Here is a 23,984-nt window from a genome sequence, read left to right as displayed (position 1 = left end):
CCTTATGATTGAAATCTCTCGCTAAAAAAAGAAAAATTTCAAAAGTTACGCGATGCGTTTACGCAATCAAAAAAGTTTTATTATTAAGCAGTCGAGCCAAAAAATGTTACATTTCTAATTGTTCTTAAAACTTAATTTAACTTTGATGTTGTTATAGTTTTTACTAGGAAAGAAACCATAGCGTTTAATTTATCCAATACTGACGTAACTTTAATTGCTGCAACCGTCAATTTATATAACCCATCCCGTGTATTGTTAAAACAGCCTTTATGCTGTTAGACGGGGAGATGATTTTCCCGGGGATGACGCAATACCCCGCAGAGGAAAAGCTCATTTCAACGTGCTGCTAAGGAACGAGCAATCGCCGATATTTCCTTGAACTGCCTGGTGGGAAATCAATATTTTCAAAATATTTGGGCCTATTTTCCCGTCATGAGAGTTGACTCATTTTCAAAGATATGTAACAGCTTCATTTTGTATTTTTGCATATACGATTTTAAATTTTATGAGTGTTGTTGTTGAGTATTCTGTAGGTTTTTCTTTTAAGCTTTATTTTTACAAGTTTTATGTTGAAGCTTTGACCTTTACTTATTGTTACCTAACTTATTGTTAACTGCTGATATCAGTGAATTTATATCAGTGAATTTTTAAACAATGTACTTAATTATCAAGATAAATTCGGAAAAGAGTTGGTTCCTACATCAATCACAATGTGTGTATGCTTATAGAAATTGTTTAATCTTTTAACTCTTTCTTGCCCAACGTTGTCTCATGGTAGAACACCAAATTTATCAAATTTCCTAATGATCAACTAATACCATGGGTTTGTGGAGGGGGGGCAGTGTTTTTCATTCATAACAATTGAATATGTCACCGTGGCACTGGCAGCACTGATTTTTTCGGTGCCAATCTAAAATTTCCACCTTGGAATCTTCTATCTTCAACCACTGCATCTTTCATCGATTGTTGTATTTGCCAAGTCTAATTTTTTTAACCCATTTTATATTTAAACCCTTTCTTGCCCAAAGTTGTTGGAGAGAAATACCAGCTTTAACAATTTTGATTAAGGTTAACAGGAAATCCCGTGAGTTAGGGGCTCATGCAGTGTTGATCCTACCCCCGTGTATTGGCAACCCTGATTCATTTAACGCCCATCTAAACTATGGTATAGATCTTATCCAGTTTGTTTCTGTAGGCTAATTGAGCATTTTCTCGCTTCTCTTTGTATAAATATTTTCAATGGAGGTAGGTTTTTCAGAATTTCTAGTGCAATTTTGGGGGTTGTTTTCATTGCCACCGTGATAACAAAACAAAGGTTTGTCTTTTTATGCTGCCGAATTGTAGCCCGTTTTTACTGAGCTTTTGTTCAGCAGATTAGTGATCCATAGGACAATTTGGGTCATATTGTTTACTCTGTATTACGTTCATGGGGTTTTAGTGATCTTTACATTGGTGTAATCAAATTTACCGTAGGGTTATCAGTTTAATAGAACAGGCGAGTTTATGGGTAAAGTTGTGAAAGGCTGAAGTAACTTGGAAAGCGAAATATTTCGAATATAATTGAGAATATGTTTAGTAATTAGTCAAATTTGACATGTAGGATAACATCCTGAAACATTGACATCAGTTCAAGGGATGCCCTATTTAAATAGCTTTGCTGTTTAACACAGATAATTTCCCTGAACCTTGAATATGTTAACTTATCGGTGTTTTGGAAGATTTCCCGTTATTACTGAATGAAATATCCAGATAAAATTTTGCTTTCCTAACACAAAGTTAAACGTTAAAACATGAAGAAATTCTAACAAAATATATATATTTCGATAAAATATTAGATATGAATTTTTTAAAATTAGACAATGTTATATGGTATGGCTTTAACGTTTTATGAACTCATGTTGTCTTAGAGCAAGAAAAATCCATTGAGTTTAGTTTGGCGCACAACAATCAGTGTTCTCAGTGCACGGACAAAAACAGAACAGAAACAACACTGCGCCAGCCGTAAATTCACGGGATTTCCTGCTAACCTTAAATAATATTCCTCAAGTTGGCATAGCTCTGAAGAAATTTGAAGCAAGAAATCAGGGTTAAATTATAAACTGGATATGGAAAATTTATGTTTGACATAAATATAACAATCGATTAAAGATGTAGTGGTTGGAGATAGTAGATTCCAAGATGAAGATTTTAGATAGGCGCCAAAAAATCAATGTTGCCAATACACGGGATAAAACACTGAAGGAAAAACACTGCACTCACCCTAAACTCATGGTATTAGGTCAGCTTAAGAAAATAAGCTGAATTTAGTCTTACCCTGAGGTAACATTGGGCAATAAAGGGCTAAACATTAGTTGGCATAGCTCTGAAGAAATTTGAAGCAAGAAATCAGGGTTAAATTATAAACTGGATATGGAAAATTTATGTTTGACATAAATATAACAATCGATTAAAGATGTAGTGGTTGGAGATAGTAGATTCCAAAATGAAGATTTTAGATAGGCGCCAAAAAATCAATGTTGCCAATACACGGGACAAAACACTGAAGGAAAAACACTGCAGCCACCCTAAACTCACGGTATTAGGTCAGCTTAAGAAAATAAGCTGAATTTAGTCTTACCATGAGGTAACATTGGGCAATAAAGGGCTAAAAATATCTAATTCTTTCAAGTATCACTTATTTTACGTTTTGTGTTAAACTGAAATTCACGGCTCCAGATGTAAAAAGCATAGGTGAAAAATCTTTTAAAAAGGAGCAGATCAACATCATCGACCAATTTGCAACAAAAGCAAATCACCGCCCATAAATATGTTTACAATTTCTTTGGTTGTTTAGAAAGTAGACACGAATCGTGTAATCGCATGGCTGTTGGTAATTTTTTACCGGCTCTCGTTTTACATCATCCTCGCGTGTTCATATCTCAAGATCTCAAAATAAGTTTATCTATCAGTTAAAAATGATGGGCCGACGCTCGCGAAGAAGCGACGGTCTTCGTTTGACACGATGGAAACAACTCCGATTGTTATCAGTCGAAGAAAAACAGGAAAGTTTCGTGTGTGCATGTCAAACATCCATTGAGCGAAGAATTTGTGAATGGGAAGAGATCCTCCTAAAATGCCGACAGTCTGAGTGAATCGGGTCAATCAATAACCAAGTGCCGCCCTTTTCCCTTCGTCTCCTCCTCTTTCGACGGACGGCGGAGTTTATACTGAACCGCTTAACACGTTCCTTTATTGCCGGCTCTGCCTCCGAGGCAAACGCAACGATCATGATTTATTATTAAAGACTAATAGACCACTGGACGTCCTACCTCCTGGACGAACTTTCTTCCTTTGACGCAATTTTCAATAATTGTGTGTGTGTGATTTTGCGTGGCTTTTTACAACCGTAACAAAGTTGTATCACCTCCAGATATGGAAGCGAGTTGTAAACGACCGGCTAAGAACGTCGTAAACCTGTAACCTAATCTAAGCAGTAATTGCATTCACTGAGAGACTGTATCGCCTCTCTTTTTGGACCCAGCCTTTATTTTTGAAAGGGAATTCCTTCTCGACGGGTTTAATATTTGGATCTCATATGTCCTACAAAAAATGACTCGTTTTATTTAAGAAATGAATTTTCATTTTCCAATAACTATCTCTTCGAAAAACATCATCTAACAATTCAGTAGTTCAATCACCAAAACGCGAAACAAAGCGTAGGTTCAGTCCTAATCGTTCTAATCTATTTTTCAATCTTTCCGATAAAAGAATCGGTAAATGGTTTATTTTACAATAATAATATAAATTGTGACATGTGGGAAGTGTTGAACCTATGATCGTCCCCGATCATCAGGATTTGCCAGTTCTCTCTTCTCTGCCAAACACATTTTGATATTGTGTCATCTTCGAAGGTCATTTTCGAAAGAATTCGAATTTTTCCTCGAATTAATAAATAGACCGACACCGGAAGAAGGCATAACGAGTCTAACATAAAATCAGCGAGGAGATCGGAAATCATCAAGAGTGTATGCTAATCATTGTATAGCATTTCCAAGTCCCGATCAAGTCTTTTAAAAATCAAAATGTAACTTTTTCCAATGTAAATTGAAACTCTTTAGAAGTAAAATGTAACCCTTCCCAAAGTTCAAACTTATCCGAGACAAATGTATTCACTTGGAAAGGATTTCTACTCATATGGAAAGGGGTATAAGTAGAAATCCTTTCGAAGTTCATAATGAAATGTATTTCATAAGAGTAGAATTCTTTTCCAACTCAAATTTTCGATATGAGTTAAAACCCATGGTTACATTTCACTTGAAAGAGTTACATTTGACTTGGAAAGGGCTTTATTTGATTTGTAGGTTACATTTCGCTTGGAAAAAGTCAGTATAATCTTGAAAATGCTATATAAAAGATATGGCCAAACTGTCCTGTATATTGTTTGTATATTTTTTAGTAAAAGTTGGGAAATTCATGATGCTCCTACTGCAGCAAACTTCAACATATCGACTTACCTGATGGTATATCATACAATTTCTTCCGTTTTCCAAGCGTTCTGTTTTGTAGGAAGTCTCATTTTTATCAAAATCACTTGTCACTTAAAGCAGTCATACTGTTTTTGGTAGTATGATCATGTTTTGCTGTTTTTTAATGACGTTTATAAGGATCTTTCGTGTGAAGATAAAGTAGATGGAAAATGGTAATTTTAGTGATGTTTATGTATTTATTTGTGAGCAACGGCCATTTTCGTTGTTCAAAAATACAAGAAAGAGTCAGAAAAGAAGACAGTGGAGATATATGAACTATGATGAGGGTGGGGTGAATGATATACCACTTTGTTTCCCCGGTTTCTTTTGTCTATTTCTCAACTTCTTGGAGACAAGTTATTGCTCCAAATGATTGAAGGGAAGTTGATGATTATACAATTGCTGGAGTATTATTGTCATTATATCAGATTTCATGAAACTAAAACAGTGTCCTGAAAATAATGAGTCGAGATTGATGGAAACATAGTTTCTGCCCGTTTGGACCTTAACGTGGAAAGAGAAATTATAATGAAGGAGCAGGAATTTTGCTAACTAACTGGACGTGAAACGGACACGGTGCCTTCTTTTTTGGGTGAGCATCTCCGTTGGCTTGATCGCCCCACTTTTTAATAGTGAGAGTTTACTATGGACTTACGAATACATTTCCATACATCTCACCTGTGTGCTCGTTCTCAAAACGGTTCGATATAACCAGGAAAGATAAAAGCAAACGACTTCATACACGACGTCGATACTCTGGAAATTTTTTAAAACGGTTTCACCACCTTGCTAGATTAAAGATGGAATTTACGATAAGTATATTCTTATCGAGTAAAATTTACGACACAAGTTGAGTATTAATAAACGTCCAGTCGTTTTTGAAAACCTTGTTCACGTTGTATAACTTATTTTTATTTGGCAAAGTTCGACAGTTGTTTTTTGGGGTGGTCCCCGTTCGACACCCACGAATAACCTCGAAATCTGACCTTATAACATTAATTCACAAACTTGGAAACTTATGGTCCGCCTTGAACGAGAGACGCAATCCGTGAGAAAGTCACGAACTGAATTGGCTCCTTTATTATCCTAGGATTATGGACGAAAGTCACAACTTTCTTTCCTCTCTTATTTCGAATGCAAACAGGGGCTGTTAGATTTATAAGTTTCGCAAGTACCAGCTTATTATTATTTATCGAAGCGCTTTTGACACCCTCAGAAGTCAGCGTCGATTCAGTGTCCGGTTGTCTGATTGTAACGAAAATTTACATTTTCGATTAATTCCAAACGTAGTAGTAACTCTTGAACGAAAAAAAAGAAAAATAACTTTGATGAAAGTTGGGTTGCAACCAAACAGAGTCGTGAGCTTTGGATTAAATTTTTACTTTTTGGTTAAAGATTATGACTATAAAAAAATCAATTCCTCGATCATTTATTACAAAGATCAATTTGTTCATTGTTTGTATAAAACGGATGTTTTTGCGTTAAGAATACGAGTTTTCAAATTAGGCTTTTTTAAAATTTCAAATGAACTGTTTTGGAATTAACCATTTAAATTCTAAATTGAACTTTTTAAATTTCCAATTAATCCTTTACATAACTTTTAAATAATTTTCATAGGATCATATCCAAGGCTATTTGAACCTTTCCCAAGTAAAATGGAATAGTTTACAAATCAAATTTACCTCTTTAAAACTTAAATGTAATACTTTTGAAGACTAATTAATAACTAACTAAATTGAAATGGAAACAGCTACAATTGAACTATAGAAAGGTAACAATTGAGTACTAAAGATTCATCGAAAGTGTTACATTTGAATTGGAAATGTTTACATTTAACACATTTAACTTGCAAAGAGTTACACATGACTTGGGCATGATTCAAATAGATTTGGAAATGCTATCTAACAACACAATTTTTTTTAAATTCACAAATTAAATTAAGAAGGAAGTACCTGATCCTCCCTTCTTTGTTTTTAAATAGCACCTCGGTACCAGCATTCGTAGCAGGCTTAAACTTAGAGAATCTATGTTTTCTAGAAGGCTTGCGGATCATAATCTCATAAAATGTACTATTTGAATTTTCAAATTTAACGAGATGTAATTTCGATTAGTCCACTCGATATTATGTGAGGGCTGAGGAAGGAAATAAAAAGAGTGGAAATTAGGTGAAAAAAAGTCAATTTGGCCCTCCCCCTTCACGGTAGCAAGCCTAATCGACCGAATAACTTCCGGAAATTAACCCCTGGAAGGATTCCCTTATTTTTTCAGACATTCGCTCTGAAGATAGGCGTGACCTTACCCACTGCCCATCGCTGCCTTCCGCCTGAATTGTATTGATTTCTTAATGACGCCGCCCCCATGCCAGGTGGAAAAAGTGGGCAAACAACGGGGGGTGGGCTATCCTAAATTGTTCAGGTGTCCTTTTCTTTTTAGATAAGTCAACTCTATACTGTAATACAAGTTTTGATAAAACTAGAGAAACTAAATTTTTTTTGAAGACTAATTTTGTTGTTTATTAATGAACCAATTAAAAAAAAAATACACTGTATGATGATGTAAAAAAGCATCAGCAAAAATCAAATTTTCGTCCACATTAGGTTTTATTGTTAGAACAAGACGAAGTTTAGCAATTTTGTAAAATGGTTAGTTGGTAATCAATTAAAAAATAAAATTACAGGGTTGTTAATTGTTATGTGAAAAGAAGAACTATTCAACCTTCTTCATTGAATTCTTCATTTTTCAATTGAAATGTATTATTGGCAATAATGAAAAAGGAGAAATATTTAATAGTTCGTTATTCCGTAATTATATTCGTTATTATGTAATGCACACAATCAATTTTTACAGGAGCTGGGACATCTAAATTCGAAAAATCCGCCAAAGTGTACACATAGAATTATGAGTAAAATAAATTGGGGAGATTCGAGCCACGAAAAAGAGCTGTTTCATTTCGCTGAGCGTGCGGTTTTTTTGATCCGATCCTTAAAAAGGGCGGTTTTTCACATCTCTAGTGAAAATGACTGTCATGTCGGATAACATCTCACAACAACAAATTAACTGCAAAAAACATATACAAACCAACCGATATGTCGGTTTGCCACTCATACGCTAGGGTAAAAATTAGGATATGCTAATAATTTCCCCGATGGTACAGTTTATACCGGGTTAGATAATTAAGAAGGACTCGGCCCAGTGTAAATCTCAACTTGGATCGTAAACCCTTAAAGGGTCGGAGTTAACCGTTATCCCCCATATATTAACCTCTCTCTTTCTAGTGGCAAGAGAGTTTAAAAGGAGTAAACATGTATGTATGTTACGACTGAGCAGTTCTACGACAGAGCCGAAAGCCGTTCGAACGGAAATTTTATCCAAGCCCACGGTCGTAAATGCGGAAACGGGGATTTCTTCCGGCGGAGATCCATTGTTTTTATCACCTCTGTCTTTTTTTTCACCTTTTAAATACTAATTAGTCTAATGATACAAAAACAATGATACACCGTAAAATCTACAAGAACTATTCGGTACGGCTATGTTTAGAAAGCTTTAAAAGGAGATGACTGGGCTAATTGGTATTGCGATTGTTAATAACTGTGATCCTTATAAATAACTTTAAAACCTGTTTATTTATTTTATTTTTTATTTTTTAAATCGCACTGAACGGTCCTGTCGGCCACGGCTCGCTCTCTCTCCCTGAGAATCAGAATCGGATTTTCCTCTGTTTTTAATATACACTATTAAAAATAATACCATTGTCAAAGTGTTTCATATTGATATTTATGTTGGGCAGGAGCTTCGCCTCCGTCCACATCCGGCACGTTTCGAAACCCTTCATCAACACCCCGCCGCGTGTGACCCGCACCAGTTCAATTCTAATTAATATCCGAGATGATTTACTGGAACCCTTCGATACACACTCTCGCTATCCAGGATCGCCCACGGTCTTAAAATTCTTTACACCATTTTTTGTCTGGGGCGACCTTTTATTAAATATTAAATATTGAGAAATACACAGTTTTCCCACCATAATATACAGGAAGGGAATAATTTCGATTTGAAAAAACTGTACAAAAATACAAAGTCGTCAAACAAAACCCCTTATTTTAAATAGGCCCAAATGTGCCCAACTAAACGTTAAACATATGATCTTTGAAAGTATGTGTGTTGCGGACGAGTCAAACCACTTTACAATAAATGTTTTATACTGTAATCTATTAAAAGACCATGGGCTCTGCTGGGATTCGAACCCATGGCCTTTTAATAGATTACAGTATAAAATATTTATTGTAAAGTGGTTTGACGACTCGTCCAAAACACACATACTTTTCAATATATATATATATATAATATAAATTATACATATAACAATATATATTACAATTTGTAATATATATATTTTTTAATTAATGTATAAAAAAATGTATAAACATGATGAGGGCACACATAGTAGTGATCCTCCTAAAAACTCAGAAATAATTATTCGTTATGAAAAAACTGAATATTTTTACAATCAGGAATATCTTGATCTGTGTATGGTGTGGATGAAAAACAAATTCAATTTTTATCTGCCATCTTTCGACCTATGTTAAGGTCAGAAAATGCAGACTGGTAAAGAACTGCAGCAGCAACCTAGTAGAAAGATAAAGCCACATTGAAATTAAAGGAAATGAAGAAGCTGATAGATTGGCCAAAGAAGATTCAGTGGACTCTTCCCTGTCAGATTTACTACTAGATACTCTCAATATAAAAACATAATAGCCGAAAAAATGCCGAGATGGGATCCAGAAATGGGAATACCAATGGCAATCTTCAACAAACGCGTCAATTACAACAAATATTTCCAAACAATAAAGAAAAGGATGGAAACAAAATTGCCGAAAGATTACTGCCTCACCAAACTCCTTACTGAACCCGGCTCTTGTCGAGCGTCGTATAGGCGTTTCAAACTCTCCAACGTGACCATGCGACTTCCTTTTGACCCAGACCTTCGTACTTATACTGACGTACTTCGGGTTTTACGAGAGAGAAAGGGCTCAACTGATGCAGCTCGTTACCTGCAGTGGAGATTTTCGGCGTACACCAAATCGGTATAAGATGAACACATTTCGGAACTTTTAAACTTTTTAAAGAAATTAAACTTAAACGAGTTTTAACTTTAAGGATTTACCTTTAATGAACTGTAATACCATCACTTAATTTTAGTGATTTATGAAATTTTAACCTAAATCTAAAATCATTTGTTAGTTCGATATTATGAACATAATTTTAATTGAAATATTAATAATAGGTATATAATAACATGTAGTACGTATATGGAACATCAAAACAATCTTAGATGTTTACAAATTGATATAATTAAGTTTTTATAAATGGTTTAAAATTTGTTCGAAGATCTTACCCTGATGATGATCTTAAAATAAGTGGAAAGCTTGGCACCATTGAATTTGTTTTTCATCCGACCATACCAGATCGAGAGTATTCGTATACATTTTAAACAGAAATCTTTTTTCAAATCTTCAATTTTCTTAGTTAAATTGAAGGTACGGTATTATTTGGAATGGTAGTGTAACTGAGTGACGGACCAGGCCATTGGGATTTGCGGAATATTGATAAACCGTTTTGTACAATAATTGGCTTTAGCGACTTATGAAACAAACGTAACGTTCTCGGCATATGGTGGTTTATACATAAAAAGGAAGGGTTAGTTTTTGTTTGGACGGTTGAGTGAAATCTTCGTACGCGTTGAGAATTAGAATGCTTGGTGGACCCTCAAAGTTGGATAAGTTCACGTAGGTTTTAGAATCATAGTATTTAAAAACAGTTTAAAGTTTAGTGAAAGTTGTAGTCTGAAGAGTTGTAATGGCTATAGTTTTTAACGTCTGTTTAGTAGAGTTTTGGTTTATACTTGTGTTCCGATTCCGAGTAAGTAATTTGGCTAGGTGTCCCAAGTAAGATACGTCAAAATTCATGGTGAGTTATATACGTCTGAGCATTAAGTTGTTGTTTAATTGTCTATTTCTTGTTGCATGTATATTTTAATTTTCAACTTTTTTAGACAAAAGTTTAGATTTTTGAACCGGAATGTGAATAAGAAAATTTTTAAAATGTAGTCATGTATTATGATCAGGAATGCCTAAAACCTACCTCAAAGAACGAAATCAGAACATTTGTATTTGCAAATACATAACTCTGAAACTCTTGTTTTGTAATAGTCGATTATATAGTCTGTGTATGTATTGTACTAACTTAAATTTCGCGACCGCGGAGATCAAGTGTTTGGCTAAGTCTCTCGGCTTGCTACAGACCATTTGGGTTCGGTTCCCACCTTCTACCCCGGAATTTTTGACCCTTCCAATTCAAAACTTAAATAATTACGATTATTTTGACTGGCTTGGTTAATGTGTCAGGATGTTAATATTTTTTCTTCAGTTGTTGGAGGATATTTTTATTAGTATTTATTTAAATCCATAATGCTTAAACTGTCCTCTAGTCTTTCGGTTTAATTTTCCAGGGGATAGGGGATAGGGAAAAAAGGTGCGGACACAAGGCCTTGTGCAACTCGACCTGCATAGATCTATTGTGCTCCCATGTATTTTATAATTAACTGGTCAGCTTCAGATTGTTAGTCAGCCTCCACAGCTTTGTCAGCGGTTCCTGAGTGTAGGATCTTGCTTGCGTCATGTGCCAACATGTCAACCTTTTCGTTGCCACTATGTCCTGAGTGCCGACCCCATGCCAGGGTCAGATCATTTGTGTCACTGACCACAAGGCCTCCATGCAGTTCCAAACACTCTTTGCCTTCACCTCGCACGAGGCTAGGGCCTTTAGTGCTGCCTGACTGTCAGAGAAGATGTCACCTTCCGGAAATGTTTTCCTACCCTTTTTTTTCCCTGGCGCACTATTCAATCGCTATGATTTCAGACTGGAAAAAGGTAGCATATTTACCTAGGTATATAGTCAGTTCGGTCTTTGGGTTCATATCGAACAGTCCAGCTCCCGTGCCCATGTAGGTTTTGGAGCCGGCATTGTACTCGTAGGAGTTTGCCTTTATTAGTGCTCCTTTGGCCCATTCTTCTCGTTCTGGTAACAGTACTTTGTGCTTTTTAGGAAAATTGTAATTTGATATAGTGGCATCGATGGCATCTAATATGTCATCTGCCTGTATCTCCTCCTTAAGTTACACGGCCTATCCTTGCAGATGTTTGTCCATTTATGAGCCTGTGGGCTGCTGCTCTGGCTTCTCCTTGGATTAAAATATGAAGTGGTGGAGGTTTAACAACACTTCCAGGGCCACAGTTGGCGTTGTGCTCATGGCATCAGTGACACTAAGACAGGCTTGTCTTTGGGTGCCACTTTAGCATGATTACTTTGGCCTGCAGAATCCTGGTCCACCCGACCACCGACCCATATGTCAACATTAGTCTTAAGACGCAGAGGTATAGCCATAGGGTTATTTTTGCGTTTGAACCTGTCTTTGGCGCAGAGCCACCAGTGCAGTGCCATCTGCACCCTTTTAATCAAATGTGGATTCCATGTGAGCCGTTGGTCTAGTGTGATCCCTTGATATTTCGCCTCCTTGAAAAATGGGATCCGGGTCCCGTTTAGACTTAGAGTTTTTAGGCTTCCTATTGTCCTCTTCCTTGAAACTGGAATCATTAAGGTTTTTTGAGGGTTAATAGGTAGCTCCTCCATTTCATTTTCCGGACATTGTTCGTTTTCGTCATCTTTTAACGGCAGTATTTCGCATCGTCCAGTGGGTTTCCAGATCATAAATTTTCACGTCTCTCCCATCTTCCGATGGGGGCACGATCTCCCCAATCACTGGCTCAATGCTGAACTTTTCCGGTTTTGTTCCCTATTCTACATCTTTACGTGTTAGAAACTCAACTGCAACTATGTCAAAATTGGTAAGTTGTGTTTCTTCATCATTTTGCCTTCTAATTGTGGGATGATGTCTTGTTTGTCTATTCGTAGAGGAAGTACAACTATGCGAACTTTTATTAACGGTTAAATTGGAATCCTTGCTTGGAGTTTCAATCAAATATGTATGCCGTATGTCATTTTTTAAAAACAGCTCGTTGCATAATCTGTTATTTATAAAGAATGAATAGACGAAAATTTGAATAAATATATGTATATATATGTATATGTGTATGTACAGAAACTTTGGGATGAGGAATTGGAATGTAAATGTGCGCTGATGGGGGATCCGAGCGGCTTCATCCCCGACATCAATTCTTCGCCCCGTTCCGGCAATAATACAATAACCGCAATCACGGGGCTCCACTGTGGCAGATGCTTTGCGGCAGGTGGATGGGTTTACACGGGCATATTTCTGATGTACTAAAGATATCGGCTTTAAAGCTTTCAGATTATAATAAATTAAGATTGTATAAACAACAAAAGTAGCCGTTTCTCGCTTGAACACACTCATGAAGAAAAGAGACTAATTGTACCGTGAAAAAAATAGTGGCTTAACTATTAACCCTTTATGGTCTAATTTTGTCTTCTTAGTGGTTCTAACTCCAAAATATCGAACACGTATCCGCCATTTCTTGTGAAACGACCCTGGTTTCGGCCATTTTTTTTTAAAGTTGAAATTTTCCGTTTCTTAATATTTTTATTTCGCCGTTCATCAGTCTTAATCAACTATGTGTATATATAATTTTACAGCAGTTTTTATGCATATTCTAATAAAAATATAGTAGTTGACTGATAATTTTGACGACCTTCTGCGTGACTGACATGCCTAGTGTAAGCTCGAACATCATTTTTCTCAAACCCAGGGAGACCGATTTTCATGGTTGATAATTAGTTTTAAAGAAATCGTTAAGTGAATTTTATAACTGAATCAAACATTAAAATCGGACAATTTTATCCATTTAAAAAGGTACAAGGTACATACGTCGTTAAAAAAACTAGGTCTCTCTTCTTTCAAATGGTTTGTTTGGCATTAAAATCCTTTTAGGAGTTTTTGAATTCTAACCGTTTCAATTATATATTCCTATAACGACTTCTTAAAAACCGGAGAACATTTATAAGTCAAAAATTGATAAATTTAAATTTAAACAAAAATGTATATGTAGGGTTCTCTAGAGCTGCTATAACGACATTTCAAATTGGTTTCACGAAAAAAAATTATGACTTAGTTTACTTGAAAAATATTTGGTTTGGAGAAGTTTTTTGGTTAGTATAAACTTTGATAGCTTTTACTATGTTTTTATTGCAACTTATCTATCCTTGTTAGAATAGAATGAACTTTAGCAACCATGATTATTTGGGGATCGTGCGATGCGGTCTGGTGTAATGTAGGTTTAGAAAAACATTTTCTTTATCGTTCCAACATTTCGATCTTTATTGAGATCGTCTTCAGGGCTCAACGTGTTTGTTTTCTGTGTAGATGTGTCATTACTGTGTCATAAGGAATGTCTTCCCCCTGAAGGTGATCTCAATAAAGATCGAAACGTTGGCATGATAAAGTAAATGTTTTTCTAAACCTACGTCACACCAGACCACATCTCACGATCTCCAAATAATTAATTAATTAACGTTCACTAAACACCACACATTTTAGCAACCATATTCAACATGCACGATCATGTAAATTCACGTTTCACAAAAATTTCACACAAAACCAATATGACACCACAAGAATAGCACCACACTTTATGTGAATATGAAATATTTGGTCCAAAGTTTATATTTACATCTGTATTGGCCCTAAAGATGACTCGAATAAAGGTCGAAACGGAGGCAAAAAGTTTGAAAAAAGGTATTTTTCTAAATTACCTTCATTCTTGACCACTCCTCACGAATCCAACAAATTATTTAGCAATTTTGTTAAAAGGATGCAGCCTGCAGGACATCCTGTGAGTTTAGATTTTCGGCTGAAAAATCAGTGTTGCCAATACACGAAGTGAAAAGTTGAAGGAAAACCACTGTAACCATCCTATTAATGGGTTTAGATAAGCTTTAGGATATTAGCTAAATGTGATGTCGCCCTGAAGCAATGTTGAGAAAGAACGGGTTAAATTGTGATAGTTATGAAATGGAAAGCACGTAAGAATAACGTAAATAATTAAGGTTGCCAATTTTGTGAACAAAGCATAAGAAAGTAGAGAATAAAAAGGATATGTTGAGACATGATGAGGGGAAAGATGAGATTATTTCCTCAAGTAAAAAAAAACTAAAATACTAAAGCAGGTTGAAACTGACGAACTGTGCGTAGCAATTTCGGAACATTTTCACACATAGAAACTCTCTCTCTCTCTCTTTCTCTCTCTCTCTCTCTCACACACACACACACACACACACGCGCACACGCACACACACACACACACACACACACACACACACACACACACACACAGTATGATTAACGCGAACGACTTCCAAAATGGAAATGACCTGCGTATAAAGATTCGGACAATAGTGAAGAATTCAGTAAATTTAATCAACCTCTGATCAAAATAGTAAATATTTTATGCGACCGGATGTAAAGCATTCCTCAGCACGTCATAGACGAAACAATATTATCAGTTGTCATTACCAAACGATCAATATAACTGGTTGTCTGACGATTCGGCGAATAATTTCACGGTACAGTTTATCATCTGACTAACGCCTGTTAGGAATTAACAATGAAAGAGCGCAGCTGGAACACCGTTATCTTTGAAATACCCATCTTAGCTTAGCAAATTATTATTTATCTAGTTTGAAGTAGATTGAACTTCAAAACTATGCAATTCTTGGACTGAAGTAATTCGTCGAGCTGAACTAATTATCAGACCATTCCTCACATTCCGATGGTCAGTCAGTTTGTCTAAGATCCCAGATAATCTTCTCATCGACGATAACTCCGTGGTTCCCTATTTATATGTGAATAATAAAATTGTCGATAGTAAAAAGGGCAGTTTTTTAGTCATTGTTTGAGTTTGAGTCATTATTTCTGTTCTTTAAGAGGCTCATCACTGGGTGAGACCTCATCAGAAGTTATCTATTTTTCGAGAAATCGTGATTGGAAAAAAAGTACAGGTTTTTCTTAATGCCTCATTATTTCTTTTTTTTAAAGGCTCACATGAGTCCTTAACACATGTTTATATATATATTAAAAAAATATATATCAACAAATTAATAAGTATAATGGATAAATTTACCCGCAGAGTCCATGGTTTTTTAATGATTATAGTATGAAACATGTATTTTAAATTAGTTTGACCCTCGTCAGTAGTGACATCAACTGGACCCTCTTGTATGACAGGAATTCATTTTTACTTAAGCAAATTAAATAATATTTTAACATTAAAGGAACAATGCTTTGCTTTATTTCACGAAAGGAAGTGTCTCTGGGATCGCCACTGTTGCATACATATATCAAAAGTATGGCAGACAAACAGAGTCTTAGGCCATAATGAAATACAACCCCACCTAAGAGTAATCCAACATAAAATCATAAAAAAGGTCAAAATAATTGAGATGGAGTTGATGATGGGTATTGGTCTGCGAGGCAGTGAACTAATGCTGAACTGGCATCTGGTCACTTATTGGGTAATTCTGCATTCACGGGTGGGTTGAAGTAATTCAAACTAGTTTCGGCATTGCGCCATCTTCAGTGAGGAACAGCCATTTTGCCCAAGTAGAACTGATTTGTTCCTCACTGAACATAGCGCTATGTCGAAACGCGTTTGATTAACTGGAAAATGCGCGAGACCCAATAAGTGACCCAGTGTCAATTCAACATGAGTTCACCGACTCGCAGGCCCAGCATCATACCTCATAAACGGTTCAGCCGTTGTACTTACTCTGTAGTCGCAGCTGCTTTCGAGTACAAGAAAAAATGACAAATGTATTGGTACCCATGATCTGGGGCGGTAGTATAGAAACTTACGCTTACACTGCTGACTAGTGTTACGCTATTTTGGACACCTTTATTAAAAACGACATAGTTTGTCTAGAAACCTAGTTTACATCAAAATGGACAGAACCAAACTGAAGCTTTTTTTTTTACCATTTTCGAAGGCTCTTTTGAGGTTTCCAATTACATACAAGTCCTATTCAGACAAAGTTCCTCACTGAAGATGGCACAATGCCGAAACTCGTTTGATAACCTCAACAAATCCGCGAGTTATGCCAGGCCCAATACGTTACCCTATGCCGGTTCATCATGAGTTCGCCGACTCGTAGACCAACGGACCAGCATCAACTCTAACGATGTTGCGCTTTGCGGGGTTTGGAAAGAAAGATATCTTATTTTTTTAACGCTAACAAAACAGGCCCTTGACATATATGAGTATTTCGAGACACATACCCTACCTATTACTCGACTATATACCTTAACGTGGCATATTAACTATTACGCGTATTTTATAGAAAAAGTTACTTTAAAAGTCAAATTCTGTGGTCTTCGTGAACTGGAGATAAGTAAGGCCTCGAGAAAGTAACTTCGGAATATGAATATTGAACTAATAATAATGTACTTCATAATGGATTATTATTACAATGTTTTATTATAACGTCATATGATCTTCACAAGTATAAATAACTATCATATTTGAAATGAAAAAAACCATAGGTAAATATATTATTATACTCCTTTAAATCTTCTCCATTTTCAACCACCCTGCGGGACTGATTAATATTTATAGTTGATGAGTTTTAACCTTTAATTAGTTAATAATTTGATGGATTGCCCGTCAGAGGGCGGCGTAAATGGGAAGATCGAGGTTTATCGGGTATCTTGTAAGTAACCTCGTCCTAAACCAAAATATTCAAATTTAGTTTAGAAATACGAACTAAAAGGGTTTGGAAGTTTCACTTTCCTCTACCCGACATTTCACCCCAAGAAGGATCTTTGTTCATGTCAAGAAATAAAACAAATCATGAAAATCTAACTGGTCTTCTGTGCCATCCTTGTCACTTGTGGGAAAACGTTTATCTTATCTACAAAAAACTTAAATAAACAAGCCGTTATTGTTGTGTGGAATATTGTATCCCTCTTGACATGTTTATGGTCACGGCTGAATGCACTCCCTTAGGCTTAATTCGACTGGGGTGGCCGCAGATGAGAAAACCGGGAAAGAGAGGGGCGATAGAAATTTATCGTCCCTTAATTCATTCCTTTTCAGTCAGTCGGCCAATAAAATTCGTTATGTTTAATTCATTAAACAATTTCACTTTATTTTCTGTTTGACCACGTGTCTCTCCTTATTTATCGCTGTTTACATATATAAATCAAGAAAATAACGCATGGATGGTAGAAAGGGACGGATACAATGATGAACAGCTCACTGATTCACTCTGCGATTGTTGAACAGACGAACGATGTTGGCCGATTTAAAGTTGTAATGACCAGTAATAATACTAGGTTTTCCGAGACATTCCGCCATATTGCCCCTTATGGTCTTTTTCTTCAAAGTGGCAAGTTTTACGAATCCAAACTTTTTTTATTGGAGACGGTCAAATTTACAATAAACTTGCTTTCTCAAATTGTTTACCCCTTTATGGCGTAATGTTGTCTAGAGCAAGACGACTTTAGCAATTTTGTTAAAAGTTAGCGGGGAATCCCTTGAGTTTAGATATGCGCCAAATAAATCAGTGTTGCCAACACACGGGCAGAAAGAGAACAGGAACAACACTGCGCCAGCCCTAAACTCGAGGGATTTCCCTGCTAACCTTAAACAAAATTGCTAAAGTTGGGATTGTTCTAAAGCAACTTTGGGTAATAAAGAGTTAAATTATAAACAGATATGAAAATTTTATGTTTATCGATACAAAATAGTGGTGGGGTGAAGAGCTATGCTGTGGAAATAGCATTCCAAGCCGTAGATTTTAAATTGGTCCCAAATAAATCAGCGTTGCCAACACACGGGCAGAAAGAGAGTAGAACAACACGGCACCAGTCCTAAACTCACAAGATTTCCTACTAACCTTAAACAAAATTGCTAAAGTTCGCTTGACCAGAAGTAACTTTGGGCCACAAAGGAAGGGTTAAATTGTAAACTGTATATATAAAAATCGATAAATGATGCAGTGATTCCAGCTAGGAGATTCTAAAATGGAGATTTTAGATGGGCGCCAAAAAATCAAATGGGATGAAACATTAAAGAAAAAACACTGCATCCGTCCTAAACTCATGAGATTAGCTACGCTTTAGCAATTGTGCTAAATTTGGGGTTGCACTGAGACAACGTTGGGAAAAAAAGTTTAAAATATTAATTTATGACATATTCTACTGAAATTATCCTTAAAATTTTATTCAATACTGAAAACCAGAGATAAAGATACTTTTTATGTCGCTATGGAGCCAAAATGAAATGAATCTCTGTTACATGTTCTCTAGCTTTCGGTTTATGGGCCACAAGGCGATGGCACTATTCAAATCGAAGGGTTGTGTAATTCTAACGACGACAATGGGTGAGAGCACTTTCACTGGAATTCTGTTTGGAATCCGACGTCATTCCGGTCATCCTCCACCCGCACGACGGTTTATCGTTATAGCACCCTAAATAAAATGACAGGACAAAATCTTGCTTTTAAAAACTCTCCCATACTAAATTTTTATGGGGGTCAAAGTTTGAAAACCCCACAAAAATGTCTTTGTGGGTGTGAATTGGACATTTTCTAATAGACACTGTACGAAGCGACCAACCCGTGTAACTAAAATCTAAAGAATTCGTTGTAACTGTGGGATTGGAAGGTGTGTGACGAAACCCCGTGCCACGTTGGTGGGCTCTATCGATAATGAATAGGAAATAATGGGTATACTAAATTAGTAAGCTTTTATAATGTAAAACGTTCGCCTATATTAATATTCTTGGCATAAAACGATATAAATTCAAAGAGAACCACAGAAACACAATGACGTTTAACATTCCTTCGAGCAGACCCTTTGTGCGAGATAGAGGGTGAGAAAATTAAATTTATCTGACATTTACAGGAATGGGATGATCCCAATTGTTCCCCTACAAAAATGCTACAATACTAAATGTTTTGTATGTTTTATAAATTAATTTACCGTTGGCATGATTTGACCCGGGGGTAAATAAAATTGCTCTTGTCAGGCTTGCGATTTGCTCCGAGATATTGTTTTAGGCCACACATGTTTCTAATTGAATTGGGGGTTTTTGATATCGAGACAGTGGAAAATCAGGTTAACAAATATTCTGCATCTCTGGCTGTCACGAAGCCGTATATAATTAAGTTCTCTCGTAGCGCGGAATATGTGATAACCTTTAAGCCCTGTAAGCCCCTTAGGGCTTCTGCTTTCCCTCACAACCTCAGAGCTTAACCTCACTTTCTTTTCTTTTTCCGCGGCTCCGGTATTTTTCATGGTTATTGTTCCATCGTGACGTCATTGAGCTTATCTTTGTTTTTCGTTCCAGGTGACTCCGAGCGAGAAAAGCCATAGCCACTCGAGGGACCATAGCAGCGAGGCGACGAATGCCGAGGATGGGGCCGGCACCGCTTGGGCCGACGAGTCGGATCGGGACGAGGCCAATTGTGAATTCAGCAGGAAGACACTGTCCAAATCGAAACGGGTCAAAAGTTATATCCAGAAGAAGTGCAAGCACGTCGAGGTCAAAGTCAGATCCAGATCGAAATCGGGCTCCAGGTCGAACGCGTCAACCTCTTGGTACATAAACCAGGAGACGCCGGAAGAAGTTCAAGACGACTCCCGGACGGAAGGAGGCACGGCTGTCAAGGTGAGCAAAGAACCGGACAAAAGTGATGACGTCGAAGAAAGCAAAAATTTAACCGGCAATAAAGATCTGGACAATAAAGAAGACGACTCGGACACCGCCTCAGAGGGGACCCTCCTGGACGAAACTCAATCCGAAGTCCTTCCCCTCCCTCTGCAGGTAACTAATTTTATCCATTTACTGCTTTTTTATATTTCATTTTGTACATATTTTACAACGTCACACTCGTTTAAGTCGACTTTTTTAAAATTCTCATTTGGAGTCGATGGGTCTCTTTAATACATCAACTTTCATCTATTGTGATTGATTTCAATGAAATGTAGAATTCAAGAGTATGATATCTAAGGCCTTTTTAGCATAGTAATGCCTTTCCTAGGTACCACACAAATTTCTCAGCTATTGCAGGGCAGTTACATATGATATGTTCCGTTGTCTTTGTCTCTTCTATATATAATCGTCATCTTTTGATAGTCTAATTTATTTAAGGTTGTAATTTACTTAAGCATATCTGTAAATAAACCAGTTTTTAATTCCTTTCTGTTAACAAGGAGTTCCTCTTTAGGTAGTTTTTGTGAGTAGTTGAGTTTCTTGTCTTATGCTTGGAATACTCTTTTGTATTTGTTATCTGCTTTAGTTACCCAAGATTCCAGTTCTTCTGTATTGGGGATGTAGTGCCTTAAAATGGATTTCGGACTATGAGTTGTTCTCTGGCTCCCTTTTTAGTTAGTAAGTCTGCTCTCCCGTTGTCTGAAATTCCCTCATGACCTGCGATCCACCTATTATTATTCCAGATACGTTTTGAGTTGATCTAGGGTTGCAGCGCGTTAGAATGGTTAGGGATGGAAATAATATAATATAATATAAATAATATATAATAATAATAAAATAAAATNATTTTTACCGTCAGAGTGCTATATAATAATAAAATAAATAAATAAATAATATATAATAATATAAATAATACAATAATAGAATAAAAGTTTGCACCTTTGAGATGTGTTTTAGTTCATGTGCACATGCGTCTAGGTGCTTGAAATACAGTTGTGGTAGATCTCAGCCATTGTTTTCACTTAGGGAAGAGTGACAGTTTTTTTCTTTATTTATTATTACATCTGCGTCTCCCTGGGCATTCGGGCGAGAAGCAACGAAAAGGTTGACATGTTGGCCAAAGGGGGGACCAACATGGACTCTTTGGGTCACACAAGACAAGACCTGCCATAAAATAGGATACATCTTAAAATGGATCCTTAATGAGTCCAAAACTTAGTGGAACAATACCACAGGTAAGAGGCACTGGAAGAGATACATATCTATAGATATATACAAAAAGGACCATTCGCAAAACTGACAAAACGGGAAGGCAACCGCAACCGACCCAGGATTCTGGTAGGACTACTGACAGGACATTGCCACGTAAGAAAGCACATGAACCGGAGTACATAGGTACAGACAGAAGAAACGTTGTACAGATACTGCCAGGAAGAGGAGAAGAGCGTAGAACATATTTTATGTTTGGCCACAAGATCCTTACATCTGCATCAATTCTTGCGCTTAAATTGAGACAAGAAAGTATTAATGTCGATTTGATAACTGTAATCTTCCACTGACACCAAATCAAAATTAAGTAGAATTAAAAAAAAAACTGAATGAAATGTAATCATAACAGAATATATCATGAGTTGAGATAGTTTGTAATTTTGTAATTTATAGCGGCTACCTCGATGAACGTCAATTCAATTAGGTCCGAGTTAACTGCGAATCGTCTGTGGAAATGATGATTTAATTTTGAAAACTTAATTTTCCGTACAACGCCGTAACGTGAGTTGATAATTTTCGTACTACGTTGGATATTATTAATTGTTAAATTATTCATAGTAAGTATAGAAAAAGAGGATTACAGACCGAAAGGGTCCTTATGACGGGTAGGATTTCAGATCCGTTTCAGGATGACTGGTGTTAAAGTATTGATGGCTATCTAGAACCGATGTGAACAAGTTGTACCATTGTTAGATATCTCGAGATAGCTCTATTGAAGAAAGAGTAGGACCGAAGAGGGACATTGAGTTATTTGCCTTCTCCACTCACCAATAAGGGAAAGTTGTCTAGGAGAGAATAGGTTTGACTGGAGACGGCGCGGCGGCACGGTCTCACTAATGAAAATCCGGAGAATCGTATTCCTAGTGGGCTGTTATTAGCCCGATTGGAAATAAAGATAATACGCTTGGAGCAGGGGCAGAGAAACCAAATTGTTTTTTAAATTTATCGACGGCTATTTTTAATGAATTTAAAGCCCTCGAAAATTAGTTTTAAGAGAGCAGAATTTGCTGCTCCTCATTTTGGAACTCCAGTCAAACAGTCAGCATTTCGTAAATCCATGTAACACGATCAACTTGCAATTTTCTAGGCATTTTCTTATAATACTTAAGATTAAATTCAAACTGTACACAGGGTGTTCTTTTTAGATGGCCCGGCTGAATCTCCTTTGAAACAATGACGCTATAAAAAAGCAAAAATGCATGTTTAATATTTTTTATCTATTTTCAAATTTTTACCCTTTTTTGAGAAAAAATAGACATGGTTCCTCAGGCCCAGTTCAATTTCAAAATTTCAAATACGACCCTATACATCCTGACACATTTTAAATGATTATTTACATTGAAAACAATGGTGCAATCGGATTTTAAATTGATAAAAAAAAAACAAATTTATGGCAAAAAGTTTAAAAAAAACCAGTGATTAGGGACCGTTAGTCATGATTAATCGGAAATCGTGAGATGCGGTCTGGTGTGATGTAGGTTTCAGAAAAACATTTTTTTTTATCGTGCCAACGTTTCGATCTTTATTGAGATCATCTTCATTTGGATGTGACTATACCGACTTCCTTCCCACCCCTTCAAAATCCAGCGTATATGAACATAAAACAGCAATATTTCACTGGCACTCTCATCACGACACGCAAGAATGGCACACTTACGCAGAAAACAAACACTTTGAGTGAGTAGAAATACATTGATTGAATATAAAAAATATATTTTTGCATCGTATAAATTCACTTTTTTCCACATCTTACGTGTATTTGTTAAATTTAAACAATGTTTGTAAATCCCAGGCCCTGAAGATGATCTCAATAAAGATCGAAACATTGGCACGATAAAGAAAATGTTTTTCTGAAACCTACATCACACCAGACCACATCTCACGATTTCCGAATAATCCCTCAAACAATTGAGGAACTAAGCACCATTTAAATTATTTTCGTAGAAATAAGGCCCAGTTAATTTATTTCGGAAAAGTCCACACCAGACGTTGATACTGTTAACAACGTGATGATAACAAGAGTACGAAATTTTTGGACTTTCCTCTGCCTACATTCAAAAATTCCAACAGCCATTAGACGTGAACATGGATTCATCAGTCCATAGGATGTATGGAAGAACATTTTCTTCTGCCTCCCAAATCGTGCAAGGAACAATAGACGTATGTCATAATCAAAGTCCCGAAGTCCCTGGACAAGATGAGAGCGGTACGGCTTAAGATTGTAAGTCCGGAGTACATCTCTAATTATATTTTTTGAAAAACCTAAAATCCTTCCAACATTTCGGAGAGAGGAATTCGGATTTTCGCGAACATACAGTAAAATATTCAGCTCATCGTCGAAATTACGCTGCCGGCTTCTTGGTGATGGAACAGCAACAGATCCGTATCTCCTCATACTGCTAGCATCACGAATAAACGTTTTGTGGTTCATTCTGGTGCGAGCAGGAAATTGCTGGGAGTACAACTC

At 36.5% G+C, this 23,984-nt stretch overlaps 1 protein-coding gene across 6 annotated transcripts in view; it reads left to right on the top strand.

Moving 5' to 3' along the window:
- The window catches only part of LOC106670926 (puratrophin-1-like), a 463,198-nt gene that overhangs the window by 34,012 nt on the left and 405,202 nt on the right, over positions 1–23,984 (top strand). For all 6 annotated transcript variants that reach the window (XM_014401935.2, XM_014401713.2, XM_024225911.1 and 3 more), the window contains exon 2: positions 19,883–20,359. Coding sequence is in view for 5 of the 6 variants with exons in the window: in XM_014401713.2 (XP_014257199.1) it covers positions 19,883–20,359 (477 nt within the window). In the remaining variant the exon portion in view is untranslated. The remainder of the gene's footprint in view (positions 1–19,882; positions 20,360–23,984) is intronic.

The sequence above is a fragment of the Cimex lectularius genome, unplaced genomic scaffold, assembly GCF_000648675.2.
Source record: "Cimex lectularius strain Harlan isolate CLEC.00 unplaced genomic scaffold, Clec_2.1 scaffold23, whole genome shotgun sequence".
NCBI classification, from domain to species: Eukaryota; Metazoa; Arthropoda; class Insecta; order Hemiptera; family Cimicidae; genus Cimex; species Cimex lectularius.
This window is presented reverse-complemented; position numbering and strand designations above follow the sequence as displayed.